Raw genomic sequence first — 17,570 nt, 5'->3', positions numbered from 1 at the left:
TGTCCCCCTTCAGCTGCTGTTTGGGCAAAACTCACTAAGCGGTGATAGAGAGAGCAGAATTCAATCAATGACTTCCTCCGTTATGGAAAGTGCTGGGTTAGCTCTCTGACTTGTGTAAGAACTGGTACAGCACGTAGAGGCGGAGTTCTCGAAGACAAATGGACCTCCCTGAAAGAAACGGGTCAAAGTTCCCTCGGTCAGGCACTCCTGTGCTGACAGAAGATACTGGCTCATAATTTTTTTTTTTTTCCCAAAAGAAATACAGACAGCATTATACATTGGTAGGGCACTCTTAGCCTCCAAAACACAAATTTGACTCAGCTGTTTCTTTTCAGCGTGGGTATGATGGCTCATGGAATGGGATTCTAAATTTAGAAAGAAATTTTGTGTGTGTGTGTGGGGGGGGGGGGGAGTCGATGTGCCTGCTTATCATAGTCAGATTCCATAAGGATGTTACCAGTTTCTGTAGAAATTTAGTCAGTTAATAGATCAATAACCACATTTGGAATCAGGAAGAAGGAAAGCAGGCTTAAGGTGAGGTAACTGACGTTAAGTGTGATCATATGTAAACCATTAATACCAGAGACTATTAGGCTGGTGAGTTAACTGCAGCTCCACCCACCCACCCCTCCGTGCACCCCGACCTGCTTTGTATACACTTCCAGGGGGCCTGGTAATAACCTTCCTCTGAGAACTTGTGTTCATGTTATTAAAGATTTCCTTGGCTGAGTAACCAGCCCCAAGTGTATTTCTAGAAACGTTAATAAGTTGGCAGTTTCTAGGCCTTAAATTCGATTAGGAATGAGCTTGTTTTACAAGGGCAGTTGTTTTACAAGGAAGCTTGATTGGATTCTTCTCCTATTGAATTGCCTCTAAATTTAGCTCCTAATTGGATCACAAGTCGCTTCCCAGAGACAAGAGCCATGTTGACGTCTCTGAGAAACTTCCCTCACACCCCAATATGATATTGTACTAGTTTCATTGCATTGAGTAGTTGCCCAAACAGCCCACACAGTCATTTGAAGATCGGCCTGTATACATAGCAGGAAGTTCCAGAGACCCCGTCCTTCTTGGAAGTGCCAATGAAACATGCATGCCGTAAGAATGGGGCAGAAGAGGAAGGGGAAGTAAGGAAGAGGAAGAAAAGGAACTATCCTTCATTAGTCACCCCCCATTCCTCAGTCATAAGCTCGCATCGAAACATCAAATAGTGTCTATTTGGGCCCCAGTTTGCTCACATGTTCATTTGGTTGGTTAAGACAGGGTCTCATGTAGCCCAGGCTACCTCAAACTGGCTATGTAGCAGAGCAAAGACTTGAACTTTTGAGCCTTGTCTCTATATCCTGAGTGCTGGGATCAGGCATTTCACGGCGCTTTTGATTTTTTTTTTTTTTTTTTTTTTTTTTTTAATGAAGTGCCCAGGGTTTGCACATGCTAGGTAAGTATCAACTGGGCTATATTCCAATCCACCCCCTTTATTAAATCTTAGGCAGTGTCTTGAATGTCTCTCTAACGTCAACAAGGCAGAATGAAAGAGTCACAAGAGAGGAGTTATCTGTTGTTGTTGTTGTTGGAGACAGGGTTTCTCTGTGTGACAGCCCTGGCTGTCCTGAAACTCTCTTTGTAGGCCAGTCTGGCCTCGCACTCAACACAGTTTACATGTAGTGGTTAAGTGACCGCTGAGTTAAATCCCTAGATCTCTGTGCCATACAGCAGGGCAGAGGGACTAGCCAATCGGAGACGCACTGCCACACCAGAATAACCCAAGTAATTTGCTGAGGGACAAGGCTCCCAGAAAAGCAAATCATGGAATGACAACAGAAACTGGAAGGACACTTCCTCTGCCACGTAGGACTGAGACACCGGTTTTTTGGTTTTTTTTTGTTTGTTTGTTTGTTTTGTTTTGTTTTGTTTTGAGACAGGGTTTCCCTGTGTATCTTTGGCTGGCCTCGAATTCACAATGATTTGTCTGCCTCTGCCTCCCGAGTGCTGGGATTACAGGCATGCGCCACCACACCCGGCGTCGTTCCCTTTTTTTTTTTTTTTTGGTTTTTCGAGACGAGGGTTTCTCTGTGTGTAGCCTTGGCCATTCTGGATTCACTTTGTAGACCAGGCTGGCCTCGAACTCACAGCGATCCGCCTGCCTCTGCCTCCCGAGTGCTGGGATTGTTCCCTTTTATTAGTATACTCCATGCAGTAAGTCACTGCAGACAAGGTCTAAGGACCTCTTATTGATTAGACATAAGGGAAGAGAGGACCCGGGAGCCTTGCTTTTAGAAGGGTTAGGAAGCTGAGCATAACACAGGTCTGCAGTCCCAGCACTCAGGAGCCTGAGGCAGGAGATTACTACAGGTGTGAGTCTAGCCTGGGTATACAGTAAAACCCTATCTTGAAATACATTTTCAAAACTTAGTTTGTCAGCCGGGCGAGGTGATGCATGCCTGTAATTCCTGCACTAGGGGAGACAGAGGCAGAGGCAGGCAGATCTCTGTGAGTTCAGGGCCAGCTTGGTCTGTAAAGCAAGTCCAGGATGGCCAAGACTACACAGAGAAATCCTGTCTCAGAAACAAACAAACAAAAAGACCAGTACTGCCGGGCGTGGTGGCGCACGCCTTTAATCCCAGCACTCGGGAGGCAGAGGCAGGCGGATCGCTGTGAGTTTGAAGCCAGCCTGGTCTACAGAGTGAGTCCAGGATGGCCAAGGCTACACAGAGAAACCCTGTCTCGAAAAACCAAAAAAAAAAAAAAAAAAAAAGACCAGTACTGTATATATAATGTGTGTGTATAAGTATATATAATATGCCTTAACAAACTTGATGCTGTGCACATGTGTACATTCATTTGCATATGTGAAGTGTGAGTTGTCTTTATTCCTCACATGTTTTTAGTATATTTTTATGGTGATTGACCTAAAGCTATCAAGTATCAAGGCTCTAATCTGCTCACTTTGCTTACAGTAGCCATTTGCTTGAAGCCTTTGGGGGTATATGATGAAAGGCCACTTTATATTAGTTATAACCCTTAAGGCAACGTGGAGCTCTTGGCAGCTTGATTGCAGCTGGACTCAAAAGCAAACAGACATACTTACCCTCAACACGGCTGGGTCATAATGCTGGGAGTGACAAATAGCAAGTTCGATCCCTTAGGCTCATTAAAGCAGGGCTCTGCCTTGTCGGACCCCCCCACAGCTGGAGCTACACAGCCAGACAACCACAGGCTTCAAGCTCACGAGAAACTGACAGACCCTTAAACATAAATCATGAAAACAAGCACTGCAGGAGAGGCGACAGGTCTGGGGACATTGCAGTGAGCAAGCAAAGTTAAGTCTCTTCTTTCCTGAGATTGACAACTAACTGCACAGCCCTTCTGAGGGAAGAAGCATCTGCTTTTCTGGGGTAGCGCTTGACTCTGCAGACTTCGCACTGTGATGCAACAGGGGTCGAGCAACAGCTGGAGTTGTGAAACTTTGGGTGAGCTATTTTGAGAAGCAGTGCCATGCCTCAGGTCTAACTCCTTATCTACCAGTGTGCCATCCTAACCCAGATGTAAGGACCTGACTTTCCCATGGTGAGGAACTCCTTAAAACCCTGTTAGCCTGGGAGGCCTTCCAGCTCTTACCTGGTAACTGACAGGACACTAAACTCATGGGTTTTTGTTTGTTTGGTTTGGTTTGGTTTTCAAGGAGTATCTGAGGTAGCCCAGGCTAGCCTCAAGCTGGCTATGTAGTGGAGTGACCTTGAAATGAACTTGTGATTTGCTGTCTCTGCTGGGATTATGGGTTTGCACCACTACATACCTGATTTACAATACTTTCCTGCTTGCTAGGCAAGTGTCAACCAGCTAAGCTCCAGCTCTGGGAATTTATGTCTTAAGAGCTTGTGGAGAATTTTGGCCAAATACCTGACAGAACTGAGGCCTCACACACCCTAAGGCGTCACTCCATTGAGCTAGAGCTCCACTCTGGCTTTTTTGTTTGTTTGTTTTGTTTGTTTTTTAAGGCTGAAGGCTTGGCAAACATTACTTAGTACAGCCCCCCTCGTTCTGTTTAATCTATCACTGCTAAAGTTAGCATGTAACTGTGTCTGTTAAATGAGCAATAAAAAGAAAGAAAGAAAAACCTTAGCAATACAAAGGGATTAAACTATGACCTGGGGGTCAAACCTCCTTCTAAGGTACCAGGGTGGAGAAGGAAATACTTCCCACCCAAATCCTGATCTCATTAAGCTAGAACCGGTTACAATCAACCACAATCTAAAGTGCTTCAGTTCACCTGTGGGGTCTGCGGCTGGGCAGGAGGAAGCAAGGGGAGAAGAGCTCTTTACTTTAAACAAGAAACCCGGAAAATGCTGAGGGTAGAAGAGCAAACTTAGAGTGGCGCGCGCGCGCGTGCACGCGTGCGTGTACGCAGCATTTGCATGCCCAACTCTCAGGAACAGCAGGTGCTACCAGATCCCCTGAATCTGCAGTTACAAGAGGTTGTGAGCTTTCTGATGGGTGCTGAGATCTGAACTGGGGTCCTCCCAAGAGTATCACGTGCTTCTAACTGATGAGCCGTCTCTCCAGCACGAGGGCAGTCATGCTAGACTAACAGGTGGTAAGCTGGGTGGGCCCATGCTCAGCAAGCTACCAGGCTTACATCTACTTTATAAAATAAAAGAGAACACTTGCCTGGAGTGTTATAAAATAAAAAGAGAACATTTATTTGCCTGAAGAAAACTGCCACTTTAAGAACTGCCACAACAGGCCTCCCCTAGCTCCAAAGTGATAGTATGTACCGTTTTTAAATTACTATTGCCCACAACAGCAATCCTGCTATTAATAGTATTAGCAGGGTACAGTGGTACACGTGGGAGGCAGACTGGCATATCTATGAGATTAGCCTGGTCTATATAGAGAACTCCACGGTTGAGACCCTTCCTCCAAAAGCAACCACATAAAGCAGAAACAGTGGAGCTAGTCTATCACTAGATAGCTATTTTTACTGTCTGGACATATGCACAGCAGCATGGCTAAGGAGGAAGCCAGAGCCACTTACTTTTAGCCTAGTGAGGAAAGTGCTTAATTAGCAACAGGACAAAATAAATGTGAGAACTTAGCCAGGCTTGGTAGCACAATGTGGGATCTGGGGGGGAATAAAAAACAAAAAACTTCAAGACCAGCCTGGATTAATGAATTCCAAACTGGACCCTCCACGGAGCTGAGAGGTGCAAATGTGGGGGGTCTGGAACTCAGGCTCAATGGTACACAGAAACTGCTCTGAAGTCTGGGAACCCGGGATTTTAAAAGTAGGCTGGACAATTTGAGGAGACCCCATCTCATAACAACAAAACCAAAAACAAACAAACAAAGGACAAAATAGAGAACCACAAATCCACCAACCTAGTCTTTGGCAAAATAAAACCTAGGATATGTCTATGGCGCGGTGGGCACACCAGGCTTCAACAAGGAAGCTAGTTTATTGTATAGATGGCTCCCAGCAGATGGGCAGAGGAAGAACTCAAGAACAGAGGCAGTTAAGACAGTATAACACACTATATTAAATAATCTGACAAGCCAGGACTGTCAGTGTCAGATCAACCAAGCCCTGGTCCCAGAAGTGAAGCCGAGGCTCCAAATTGCCAGCAAATTTTAGCAAACTAGTCATAGTGAGCCAAGGGCAGCTGTGAAAGTGACCAGGCCCAGGGCAAAACTCTTCCCCCTTCCCACAACGCCCCCCCCCCCCAAGAGAGGGTTTCTCTGTGTAGCCTTGGTTGTCTTGGACTCCCTCTGTAGACCAGGCTGGCCTCGAACTTACTTCGATCCGTCTGCCTCTGGCTCCGAGTGCTGAGATTAGAGGCGTGCACCACCACACCCGTCTATAGCATGACCCTTGAGCCTGACTTCTGCTTTAAAATTAAACATGGATCCAGGAATTGCCAAGACTAATTGTATAAGCAGAACTAGAGGCCAGCCTGCTACTTACACCTTATCTCAATTTAGGGATGCTAGTTAACATGACTTATGTTAAAAACTAAAAAGCAGACAAACAGCTGGATGTAGTGGCGCATGCTTTTAATCCCAGCAGAGGCAGGAGGATCACTGGGAGTTCGAGGCTAGCCTGGTCTACAAAGTGAGTCCAGGACAGCCAGGGCTACACAGAGAAACCCTATCCTGAAAAACAAACAAACAAACAAACAAACAAACAAGCTTATTTTTTTTTCCCTGTAACCAACACAAAACCATCCCTCCTCTTTCTTTCAATAGGAAATGAAAATAAAAACAAAACAGCACATAGGTTCTTTTTTTTTTTTTTCTTCTTCTTTTTAACCACAAAGAAACAAGTCAGAGGAAATCTTATAAATGTTAGGTTGATTTATAAGCACTGCTCTGGCAGTTACAGTCTGTTTACAATGAGGAATTATCTAACCGAACATACTATACATGGCAATTAGAAGTCGTCATGGCAAGAGAAAACCACAGCTGGCTTGCTGCCGGCAGCGACAGCACACAACCAAGCAGAAAACAGCAGGGCAAGCTGGGATGGAGGTGGGGTATGTTTATTATAAAATAACAAAACTCCATAGGATTTTTAAGGAGGGAAAGTATATTACTGTGCTGGGAGAGAAGACACTAGGATACAAAGTGACAAGTGTTTAAACCAGGTCTGTCCTCATTTTCTCCAAGAGATAAGTGGAAGGACACACTGAAGCAAACAAACAGGCAATTTAGTAAAGTCAGAAACCCTACAGAGTTGATTAAAATCTAAACTTGTTTTGCTTTTAAAAATTGAACATATCAAAAGTGACCTGCTTTAGTGACATGCTAGTCCCACCAAAAACAAAAAACAAAAACCCAAATAACACCCACCCGCCCCCGTCAGTAACAATGTTCAAGTTGACCAGCCAACTCATACTTGGAACTCGTGTGTGTGGATAGGTATGAATCTTCTACACCTACGCCCAGGGACAGGTGGCAGCAAGGTGTGCCACCCGACCTGCTACCTGCCCAGTACCTGCTCCTGCAGAGCGGGCAGGGAAACCCTAAGTAGTAATGAAGCTGAGCCCCAGACAACCAACTTCCCTGGTACTGCATGCCCACCCCCTCCCCGAGAGGGCCTAGCCAAGCTTCTCACTCCAACTTGGCACCCAGTGGCTAGGATGGTTTTCTCAATTAGAAACATATATATCCACACAGCCATATATATAACTTTTTTGTTTTTAACATTTAAATATAAAAATACTACTTACTCTGCTTTGTGTTATAAATGGAGGACCAAGAAATAGAAACCTTTTCTTCCTTTATGGTAGGGCCATCAGCTATCAAGTGACACACTGAGCTGTGTTCATGGAGGGCACCAACTCCCCTCCCCCAAGCAAGGGGAAGCATGGCACAAGGGACCAACAACGTCCAACTCCTTCTCATAGAACTTCTATTTGGAATAGAAAGTTGGTTTCAACTCAAGAAATAACAGCTTCTCTACCAACAGGGGAAATGTCAAATCTTAGCTGTTGGATCTGTCCTTTCAACTATCCTGAAGAAAAAAAAAAGTCCTCCACCTCACAAATACACCCGCTTCATGACAGTTATGCCCACTGGACATGCATTCCTGATGAGATGATGCAGAGTGTTACCTTTCCCTACCTGACTCCCCTAGAAAGCTAGATAGGGGGTAAAAATACTAATAACCCAAAGGGTTGGGTGTGTAGAGATTAAGAACCTGACCCCTCTATTCTGACCAATAAAAGCAAGATTAACTGGGCACGAGGAATAAAAAGACCTTGATATTCCATCCTTTGAGTTACAAGGGGGACAACTGGGAGAGGGAAGAGTTGTAGTGGGTGAACTAGGAAGGGCTCAAGATCATCGGAAGTCTAGTCCACTTAGTTTTTGTACTGGAAGGGCTCGTTGCCGGTCTCGTTGAGAAGACACGTGCGCACGATGGCTTCTGTCACCGCAAAGGGGTCACAATTGGCAGAAGGGCGGCGGTCTTCAAAGTAACCCCTCTTCTCCTGGCCGACAGTCCGGGGAATACGGATGCTGGCACTGCGGTTGGCAACGCCAGCAGAAAAGTCGTTGATGTTGGAGGTTTCATGGAATCCAGTCAGACGCCGGGCATTGTCCAGGCCCCCCTTGGGATCGTAGGCGCGAATGTGGTACTGGTGCCTCTTGCTTAGTTTGTCAATGGCTTCCTCAATATACCTAGTGAAAACAGTAGGGATGAGGGTCCGACCTTGTCACCAGAAACCGGTCCTTCAAGGGCAGGACAGAGCACAAACCCCAAAAGGCGGCTGTATGAGCCTTGCGACCTGAGTCCTCACTGCCTCCCTCAGACAAGTCCTTAGCACACAGCACAAAATATCTGTTGGATGGAAAGACCCCCACCACTCACCTCTTCCCATCAGTAAGGATTTCAGTTACCCATGTACTTTTACTTAGTTCTTTTTTTTTTTAATGTATTTTATTTGTTTTTTTTTTTTGTTTTTTTTTTTGGAGACAGGGTTTCTCTGTGTAGTCCTGGCTGTCCTGGACTCACTTTGTAGACCAGGCTGGCCTTGAACTCACAGCGACTGGCCTGCCTCTGCCTCCCAAGTGCTAGGATTAAAGGCGTGCGGCACCACCGCCCAGCTTTTACTTCTTACTTTACTAACGACTTTCGAATGGCTGAACTCACCCGTCAACTTTTCCGTACCACACCTGTAATCCCATTCCTAGAGAATTACTCCATTACCTTGAGTACCACCTCTCCAATGGGTACAAAATGTCAGGCTGACACGGAAGAGCGTGGTATGTGTGGTCTGTGAGAAGCCCTTCACCTCCACAAGAATACAGATCCCGGGACTTACTTGAGACCGTTCTCCTCACGCATGGCCTTGGTGCTGAAGTTGGTATGGCAGCCAGCACCGTTCCAGTTGCCAGGAATGGGTTTGGGGTCAAAGGTTGCTATCACCCCGAAGTCTTCACACACACGATGCAAGATGAAGCGGGCCACCCAGAGATGGTCTCCCATGCGGATTCCTTCACAGGGTCCTATTTGGAATTCCCACTAGAAAAGGAAAGGGAAAGTCGACCTTCAAAACAAGGCCAGTAGCTGCTCAACCCAACTTAAGCTCCTAGCTTGCTCTGCTCACCTCTTCTGTGAGGCACTTGTAAGCCACCACCCTTGCTAGTCAAAGTTCCCTGAAGTCTTCAGGTGGGGAAAGAGAGAGGAGCGCCATTTACCTGGGCAGGCATGACCTCAGCGTTTGTCCCAGTAATCTTGACTCCTGCATACAAGCAGGCTCGGTAGTGAGCCTCCACGATATCTCTGCCATAGGCTTTGTCTGCTCCTACTCCACAGTAATACGGACCTACAGGAGAATCAAGACAAAGCAACTTTAGTCAGGGAGTCCAGAAAACCTCAAAGCCAGGAAACAAGACAGCCCTAATACTGGCTTTCCCAAATCACTAGGCCCATCTTCACTCCCACAGGTGGGAGAAGTTACGCTGTTTCTTCTTTGCCATAGCCTCCCTCTGTGGAACCCCTGCTTATTCTGAAATCGCTTTATTTTTTGTGTATATGGGCCAGAGGGCCACTTGAGGGAGCCATTGCTTGCCCTCCACCATATGGGCCCCAGGGGTTAGGATTCAAGTTGTCAAGCCTAGTGACTAACCGCTGACCCATCCCACCACCCTGTCACTTTAAACCTCATCACCTCTGGATTTGAGAGATGCCAAGAGCAGTCTACTGTTAGTTTTCGCTGCCAGTCTCCATTTTGTGATTCAAGAGTTGCCCCTATCTCTGGGTTCCCTAAACAGCAAGAATTTAGGAAGCCTGGAGCGGTGGCGCACACCTTTAATCCCAGCACTTGGGAGGCAGAAGCAGGTGGATCTTTGCGAGTTTGAGGCCAGCCTGGTCTACAAAGAGTCCAAGACAGCCTAGGCTGCACAGAGAAACCCTGTCTCAAAAAACTAAAACCAAAAACCTTACAAGAGGAAACTTTTTTACCCCAAGACACTTACCTTGGGGCCCAGGGAAGCCATTGGAAGGCCAGCCAAAAGGGTGCCCATCTGTTCCCATGAGAGTATATTCCTGTTCCATTCCGAACCAGGGGTGCTGGTTGCTCACCATGTCCATTATCCGCTTACAGCTGTGCCTTAGATTGGTCTCTAGAAATTAAAAAAAAAAAAAAAAAAAAAAATCAACATGCCATCAGGAACAAGAAGGAGTCCTTCTAACTCTCACACGGCTGAAGCCATCACAGGCTAGACTGGTCCTAGCCCAACCACTGTGCTCTATCAGCAAGGAAAATGGAAGAAGTGATGATAATTGTATGTTCTCAGGGAAAGGCTGATAAGACTTTTTATAGTTAAAGTCGGCTATGCTATCTCATGGGAAGGGAGTCAGAAGCAAACACGTGTGCATCCTATCTGCACACTGGCCACCTTCCAAGCACCATGCGCAAGAGACACTCATACCCTCTGTTCACAAGACAGCTGCTCCTAGTTGTCAAATGCATTCCCTTAGTTTCCTAGGCACTTAACGCCAGGTCATTTTATTGAGAGTAATTTGTCCACTAGGTTTACTTTCCAGGTGAGTTTAAGTGCTAACTCATACAGTATTGGCTGGTTTAAAAAAAATATACAACAAAACAAAACAAAACAAAAACAAAAAACACCAGATGAGGTTAACTGAAAACAAATCCCAAGCTAGAAAAAACAAAAAACAAACAAAAACAAACCCCAAAAAAACCTGTCTGAGTCTGAGGTGAGTATTAGCAAACTTCATATCACAAATGAGAAAACAAAGCCCTGAGAGAGGGTGTTAACTGACATGCCCAGGTTACAGGGCAAGTGACAGAGCCAGGCACCCCAGTGGCTGCCATGCTCTGGGTACATTACCCTTTACCAACACTACAACCTTTCAAAAAAACAGAGGCACTGAAGGCACAGGGCCACAAACAAGCCTTGCTGGCAGTGCTGGAAGAGATTTCAGAAGCCAGACTTCCCCGGTTTAAAAAGCTATCTGAAAACTGAAAGTGATGGCACAGCACGAACAAAAAATCCAGTGCCATAAGGTTGGCAAGCCTCGGGGCAAGCGGCTTATCCAGGAATCCCATGTTCATACTTGTGAGTGTAACGACTCAACAAGCCGTCTGGGGTAAGCTTGCCACCAACAGCTTAGGGAAGAATCAGCTCCACAAAAGTTGCTCGTTGACTTCCACACACCCAGCATGGCATGTCTTCCCGAGTACGGTCTCCATCTCCCCACACAGCACACACAATTCAGAAAAGACAAAAAAACCCAAACACACAGGGTTTCGAGCAAAACAAAACAAAACCAAAACCCCATAAAACAAAAACCCTCTTAATTGCAGAACATAGGTCATTAAATCTACAAGGGGGTAGAGGCTGTCCAGGGGGACTCCTATCAGCAAACGAACAGATGGAAGAAGATTGAACACCATTTATACAACCGATAAAAAGGAGTATGGAAGGATGGACCACTGTTTTCAGCAGGGAAAGTTCAGGGGAGAAGGATGGACAGCCTAGCTTCCCTAGATTCTTAAAGACACACTTATCAATTCATTTCAGAACGTCATGTCCATTTTCAGGAACCACAGACCGAGGGTAGGACAGCCACACCCATCCCACACACACCTGCAGGCTTCCGGTTATACTTGAAGACTTCACAGAACACCAACTTGTTGGGTTCTTTGCGGAAGGGGTCCCGAAACATGGCGACAGGGCTGAGATACATGTCACTGTTGGATCCTTCAGACTGAAAGGTGCTAGAGCCGTCAAAATTCCACTCAGGTAACTCTGGGTCAAATAAAGATGGAAAATTAATTTTTTTAAAAAGGAAGATGTTCGTATCTGTATATGCATTAGGTATTTCGCTTGCACGTAAGTGCAAAGTTTAAGGTGTATACCTGGAGCCCACAGAAGACAGAGAAAGAAGGTCGGATGCCCGGGAACTGGGAGTTACAGATGGTTCCAGCCACCATGTAGGTGTTGGTAACTGAACCCAGGACTTTTTGAAAGAGCAACAAGTGCTCTTAAGCACATGATAGCTCACAACTGCCTGTAACTTCAGTTCCTGGGGCTCTTACACTAGCTTTTGACTTCTGCTGGCACTGTGTGCGCAGGCAGGCAGAAAACTGAAACACCTTTTTAGTGTGCGTGCAAGAACACGGCCGTCCAAAGTCGCTCAATCTCTACCAGCAAGGAAGGGTATGCAAATGCACTGTCAACGGGGACAGCCTATGGTTTCCCTTATCTGAGATTTCCAAGAACAGCCAGAGCTACAGACGACCTCTCTCAGTGTGACTCCACCAGTACCACCTCCAGCAAGCCAGACATTTAGACACAGGACAAAAAAAAAAAAAAAAAAAAAAAAAACCAAAAACCAAAAACCTGACTCCTTCACTGGGCCATCTCGCCTCCCTTCTCCCATGCCTCACAGGGCCCGACTGCTGTCCCTCGGGTTGTGCTCTTATACACGAGGGCACAGCTGCTTTAGTGGCCAGTTTGTCCCTCTGAGGTCTTAGAAGGCAGAGACCAAAAAAACCTACCCACACTCTGCCAGGTAACAAGCACGCACCGTCCGCCGCGTTACCTGGCCACTTACTCAAACAGAAACACCTTGACAAGAGTAACCTATCCTAAACCAGGTGGACGGGGATGATGGCGCCCCCTCTTTCCCTGAATGGGGACAGCTGTGGCTTGCTTGTTCTACGCTTGAAAACCACAGGCCACAGCTAAAATAAAGTAGGTCCTGGAAGTCTATAGGACACATCGTTTAAAAGTTTGTAAGAGTCACCCCAGCTAAAAACAAACGGCCAGTCCCAGAGAAACTTCGGAGCAGGCGCTTTGCATCGGGAACTCCACTGTACGCGCACTAAACACAGTACTCAACAGTGGTTCTCACCCTGGAGGTTGTGAGCCTTTGGAGGGAGTCAACAACCCTTTCAGAGGGGAGTCACCAAAGGCCACTGGAAAACACAGATAGCCGCATTACAGTAGCAAAGTTACAACTATAAAGTAGCAATGAAAAGAATGTTATGGTGGGGTCACCAAAACACCAGCAGCCTTACAGAGGTTGAGAACCACCGTTCTATAAGACTAGGTAAGGTATTCTAGTTACAGCAGTTCTTTCAAAACTAGGTCCCCCGGGGTTGGCCAGGTTAGCAACACACCAGCCTGCTACCCCCTACAAATGCGACCCAGTATTTTCCCTCAATGTATCAGCACACACAAGATTCCATCTGAATAAAGGCTTCCATTGTTGCTGCGCCCCAAGAGTACACAGCAGCTTACTTACGGGTGACCGACTAAGGGCTGAAAAGTCCTGCTTTTGAAAAGCTTTGCAAACAAAACATAAGGTCGAATCTAAGGCCCCGCGCATGTGCATACTCCCAGGAGCATGTTCCGCTCCGGCCCACACTCACCCTCTACACACTTGGGCTCACAGTCCAGCGTGCGGGTCTTGCAGCGCAGTCCTTCCCCGGTACCATCAACCCAGATATACATGGCTTGGACTTTCTCACCCTGAGGCAGGGACATGTACATTTGCTTGATGCCTTTGTTCAAGTGGGAACTTGCTGAGGTGGCCATGGTGGAAGGTGTTCTAGAGAGACAAAAAGTCATTATTAACACCTACCCCATCAGACTCCACTGCAGAAACGGACAAAAGAGTCAGGTCAGAGTGTGTGGCGGGCGAGCTCCCCTTCAGAACTCAACACACTTAAAGGTGCATTATTCGCTCCGCTTCCAGGAGGTTTAGAGTTTTATATTAAAGATCATCCTTTAACTTTGATAACAGGAGGGGGAAAAAAATAAGGTCATCAATAGAATACCGTATTCCACTCAGCATAACCACATTATTGCTTTAGAAGGACTTGTGACTGTTTTGTCTTTGTCTTCCAGTCTCGCTATGGCCTTATAATGGACACCCACCCTACCAACTCCCTAGGTCCCCGCATTTAGACCATTTATTTATTATTTGAGACAAGGTCTCACTGTGTAGCCCTGGAACTTGCTAGGCACATCAGAGAGATCTGCCAGCTTCAGCTTCCTGAATGCTAGGATTAAAGGTGTGTGCCACTACCTTGCCCCAAAATGAAACAAACAGTGGGCCTAGCTGTAAAGATTTAAAAGGCTAAACACCCAAACCAACCAACCAAAAACTTGTATTATATATGCCAGCCACCAAGATAGTAAATAGTAAAGCTGCTGACTTCTTTTTTCTTGACACTGGGGGTTTCTACAAAGCCCTGGCTGTCCTCGAAATCTGAGGATCCACCTGTTTCTGTGCCAGGCTTCTGGCTTTTCATTAGTGTGAGGGAAAGCCCCTGCTATAGGAGTGGGGAGGAAATCCTTTAAGACTCTAAAGCTAGAGGGGCATGGCGGCCTGTAATCCCAGCACTCAGAGAGGCAGAAGCAGGTAGATCTGAGTTCAAGGCCGCACAGAGAAACGAAGTCTCAGAGGAAAAAAAAAAAAAAGAATCCGGACCTACAGAACCAGCTTCAACACAAGAGGAAATGCCCCCCTCCCTACTCGCCCAGGATGGCTGGAAAGGGAACATATTGTTCTTCTCCAATGACTTGGGCAACTATCTGAAGTACAGTGGCAAAGATTCTACGGGCAACAGTCCATGTTTGCCCAAGTGAAAACAACTGCTTCTCCCTCCAAAAGCCTCACCCTTCCCCTGGGGAACAGATGAAGCTCCGCTGTCAAGTCCTCTGCGGAACCAAAACCTCTGCCCACACCACTCTTAGAGGCCAGAATTCTAGGTGGCGTCGACTTACACCACCCAGTCTCTCAGCTTTCCTCTCCTGTGAGTTACACACCCAGCACTAATCAACTGTCCGGTGAACGTGGGTTCCTCCTCTGGTCCTGTCCCTCGACACCAGCTGGAGGCCAGCGGCTTATTCTACATAGCAACAAGTGATGGCCCCCGTGGTGCCAAGTGGAATGGGTTCTTAAGCTCTGAAGAGTTTCTGCTCTTGCCAGATGCAGCGGGGTCCTCCTCCTCCTCGCTCTTTTACTCACCCCAGGGGCAGAGAAGCAAATGTATTGACGGGGTTGCACTCTCTAGCCCTCCTCTTTTTAAAGCCGTATTCCTGCCTCTCGTCGCTCTCGGTATCTCGCTGGTCCAAGCTACGTGGCTTTCTGGGCGATGGGGTGGGGGACCCAGAGCAATCGGAGGGGGTGCTGTTGATATAAGTAGGCTGGTGGGATTTAGCCCTAACCCGCGATTTCTCCCCGGAGTTCACAGAGTAGGGAACGAAACCAAAGCAGTTAGCAGGGTACTCTGAGGACTGAAATTCTCCATCTTCATCCTCTTCGGGGGACGTTTTTCTTGAGAATTTGCGGTTGGGGGAGGATCCTCGCCCCCCGCCCCTGGGGGAGTTAGGGCAATCCACTTTGACAGCAGACCCTTCCCACTGAAATGTCCTAAAAATCGGCGCCCCGACCCTCGGGCCCGCGTAGGTCTCAAGGCCTCTCCCAGGAGGCCATACCCCGCGAGGGCTGAGGCCGGGTGGAGAGAGTGGGGCGACCGCGGGAGGCACCGCGCGCCGCTGCTGCCTCCGCCCGGCCCGGCCTCTGCACTGCGGGAGCCCTCCGGCCACTCTCGGGCTCTGGCTCTCCATTGTTCGGTCATACTGTAAAGGCCCAGGACCCCACGTTGGGAGCACAAGAGTGGCGCCACCGACACTTAAGACCGTCGACCTCAAGCAGACCACCCACGGCGTGACGACGGCCCCCCAAAAGGCGCAGCCCAGGAAGCCAGGATCAAGAATCCTGCGCCCACCTAAGGCATGAGCGCACTCACACAGGGACCACCGGGCCGCCCCATGGTGGCGTGTTCCTCAACCCAAGGACGTCCGCCTCCTGGGGCGGCGCCTCCGGCTACAAGTGGAGACCAGATCAAAACAACCCGCGACCCCGCCCTTCCTGGAGCCTGGCTCACAGCGCGCCCTACGAACTCCAAGCAGAGGCAGCCCGGGTCGCACGCCACAAGCACGCGAGAGGCACGAGCGCAGCAACCCCCGGGCGGGCGGCTGCAGACTGGAGATGGGAGGCAGAGTGCGGGGCCACAGCCCGGGCGGCCGTGCATCCCTGGACCCTCCGCGTGCTTACCTGTGCAGTGGCCTGCGGGATGATCGGCGGGTGGACAGGCCGCTAGAGCAAGGTGAAGAGCGGAGAAGAGACCGGTGAGGTGATCAGACGCTCCGCTTTACTCCCATGCTCGGCTCTGCAGGGTCGCAGGCTGCTCAGTACTTTTTATTGGTAGCCCGTGCCCGCCCCCAGGTGTCCTGATTGGCTGGCCTAGGCTAGGAAACCCGCGCCCATCTGCCGCTGCGCGCCGGGCCCCCGAGGCCATTGGCGGAGGAGCTGGACCGCGGGGTGGGGCGAGCGAGACCGAGAAGAAAGAAAGAAAGAAAAAAAAGGGGGGGGGAGGGGGGGAGGGGAGGCAGCGGAGACTGAGGAGGACAGGGGCTGAAAGTACTGGAAGCCTTGGGAGCCTGCGTTCTTTAGCGACCTCTGGACCCTCTGACCCAGGCTGAGGCTTTCTCTCAGTCACTCGGGCCTTGGCCCTTGTTGTCTTCACCGTGGAAAGGTTTTCGAGGAGAGCTGCCGGTGAAAATCCAGAATCCCAGAACCTAATTGTACCCTTTGTTTGTTGAGCGAGCCTGGGTGAGGTTGGAGAGAGTGTGGAAGTCCCGATCAGGCATGGAGAGAGACGACACGGTTCCTGAATCCTGGAGGACCCTGTCTATCTTCCTGGCTTCTTGAGTGGGTTTGGGGAAGTGGTCAGACTGTGATTTCACGGTTTAAACACAAGTGCGATGTTTCTATAAAGAGGATTTTGGAGATCCATAAGATTTGTTTGATGTTGTCTTGTTCCCGCCATAGGCAAGCCTCTTAGCGTTTGGATCTGAACCTTTAGTTCCTAGGATCTGCCAAATAAAGCAGATGGAAGGAACTTCAGAGCAGTCCACCTGACTTGAAGTCAGGGTGCATGCACCCTGTGTTAAAGGAAAGCCGTTCTTCCCAGGACCCTTTGAAAGGTGGAATTCATCAAACATTTAAGATTTCCTAAAGAAAAGTTAGCCAGCCGGTGGTGGGAACAACGCCTTTAATCCCAATACTCAGAAGGCAGATCTCGTAGTTAGTGGTCCGTGTGGCCCACAGATCAAGATCCAGGACAACCAAGGTTTCATAGAGAAGCCCTGTCTCAAGAAACTAAAAAAACAAGAAAAGAAATGGAAAAAAACAAAAAAATCCCTGGCTTTGTTTTCCAAGTCACTTATTAAGTTGGGTGCTGTGATGGCAGAGATAATAATGTGTGAATACTGTAATGAGATGAACTGAAAACGTACACAGAAAACAACTGTAAGAATAGACATGGCCCAGCAGGGCATGGTGGTGCACGCCTTTAATCCCAGCAGAGGCAGGCACATCTCTATGAGTTCAAGGCCAGCCTGGTCTACAAAGGGAGTCTAGGACAGCCAGGACTACAAGAGAAACCCTGTCTCAAAAACAAAACAAACAAACAAGCAAAAACAAAAGAGTAGACTTGGCCCATATATTGTTATTATCCCTA

General features: G+C 48.0%; 1 protein-coding gene across 1 annotated transcript; it reads right to left on the bottom strand.

The window, feature by feature from the left end:
• Window positions 1-7,820: 7,820 nt before the first annotated feature.
• Glul (glutamate-ammonia ligase) lies at window positions 7,821-16,195 on the bottom strand. The gene is made up of 7 exons (XM_051147597.1): window positions 16,103-16,195; window positions 13,407-13,585; window positions 11,617-11,778; window positions 9,979-10,125; window positions 9,199-9,326; window positions 8,823-9,022; window positions 7,821-8,178 (listed from the first exon to the last, which is right to left on the bottom strand). The coding sequence occupies exons 2-7, from the start codon at window positions 13,570-13,572 to the stop codon at window positions 7,860-7,862; spliced, it is 1,122 nt and encodes a 373-aa protein (XP_051003554.1). The 5' UTR covers window positions 13,573-13,585; window positions 16,103-16,195; the 3' UTR covers window positions 7,821-7,859.
• Window positions 16,196-17,570: the final 1,375 nt, after the last annotated feature.

This window comes from Acomys russatus, chromosome 6 (genome assembly GCF_903995435.1).
Source record: "Acomys russatus chromosome 6, mAcoRus1.1, whole genome shotgun sequence".
Taxonomy (NCBI): Eukaryota; Metazoa; Chordata; class Mammalia; order Rodentia; family Muridae; genus Acomys; species Acomys russatus.
Note: the sequence above shows the minus strand (reverse complement) of the source record. Positions and strands in the feature narration are given on the sequence as shown.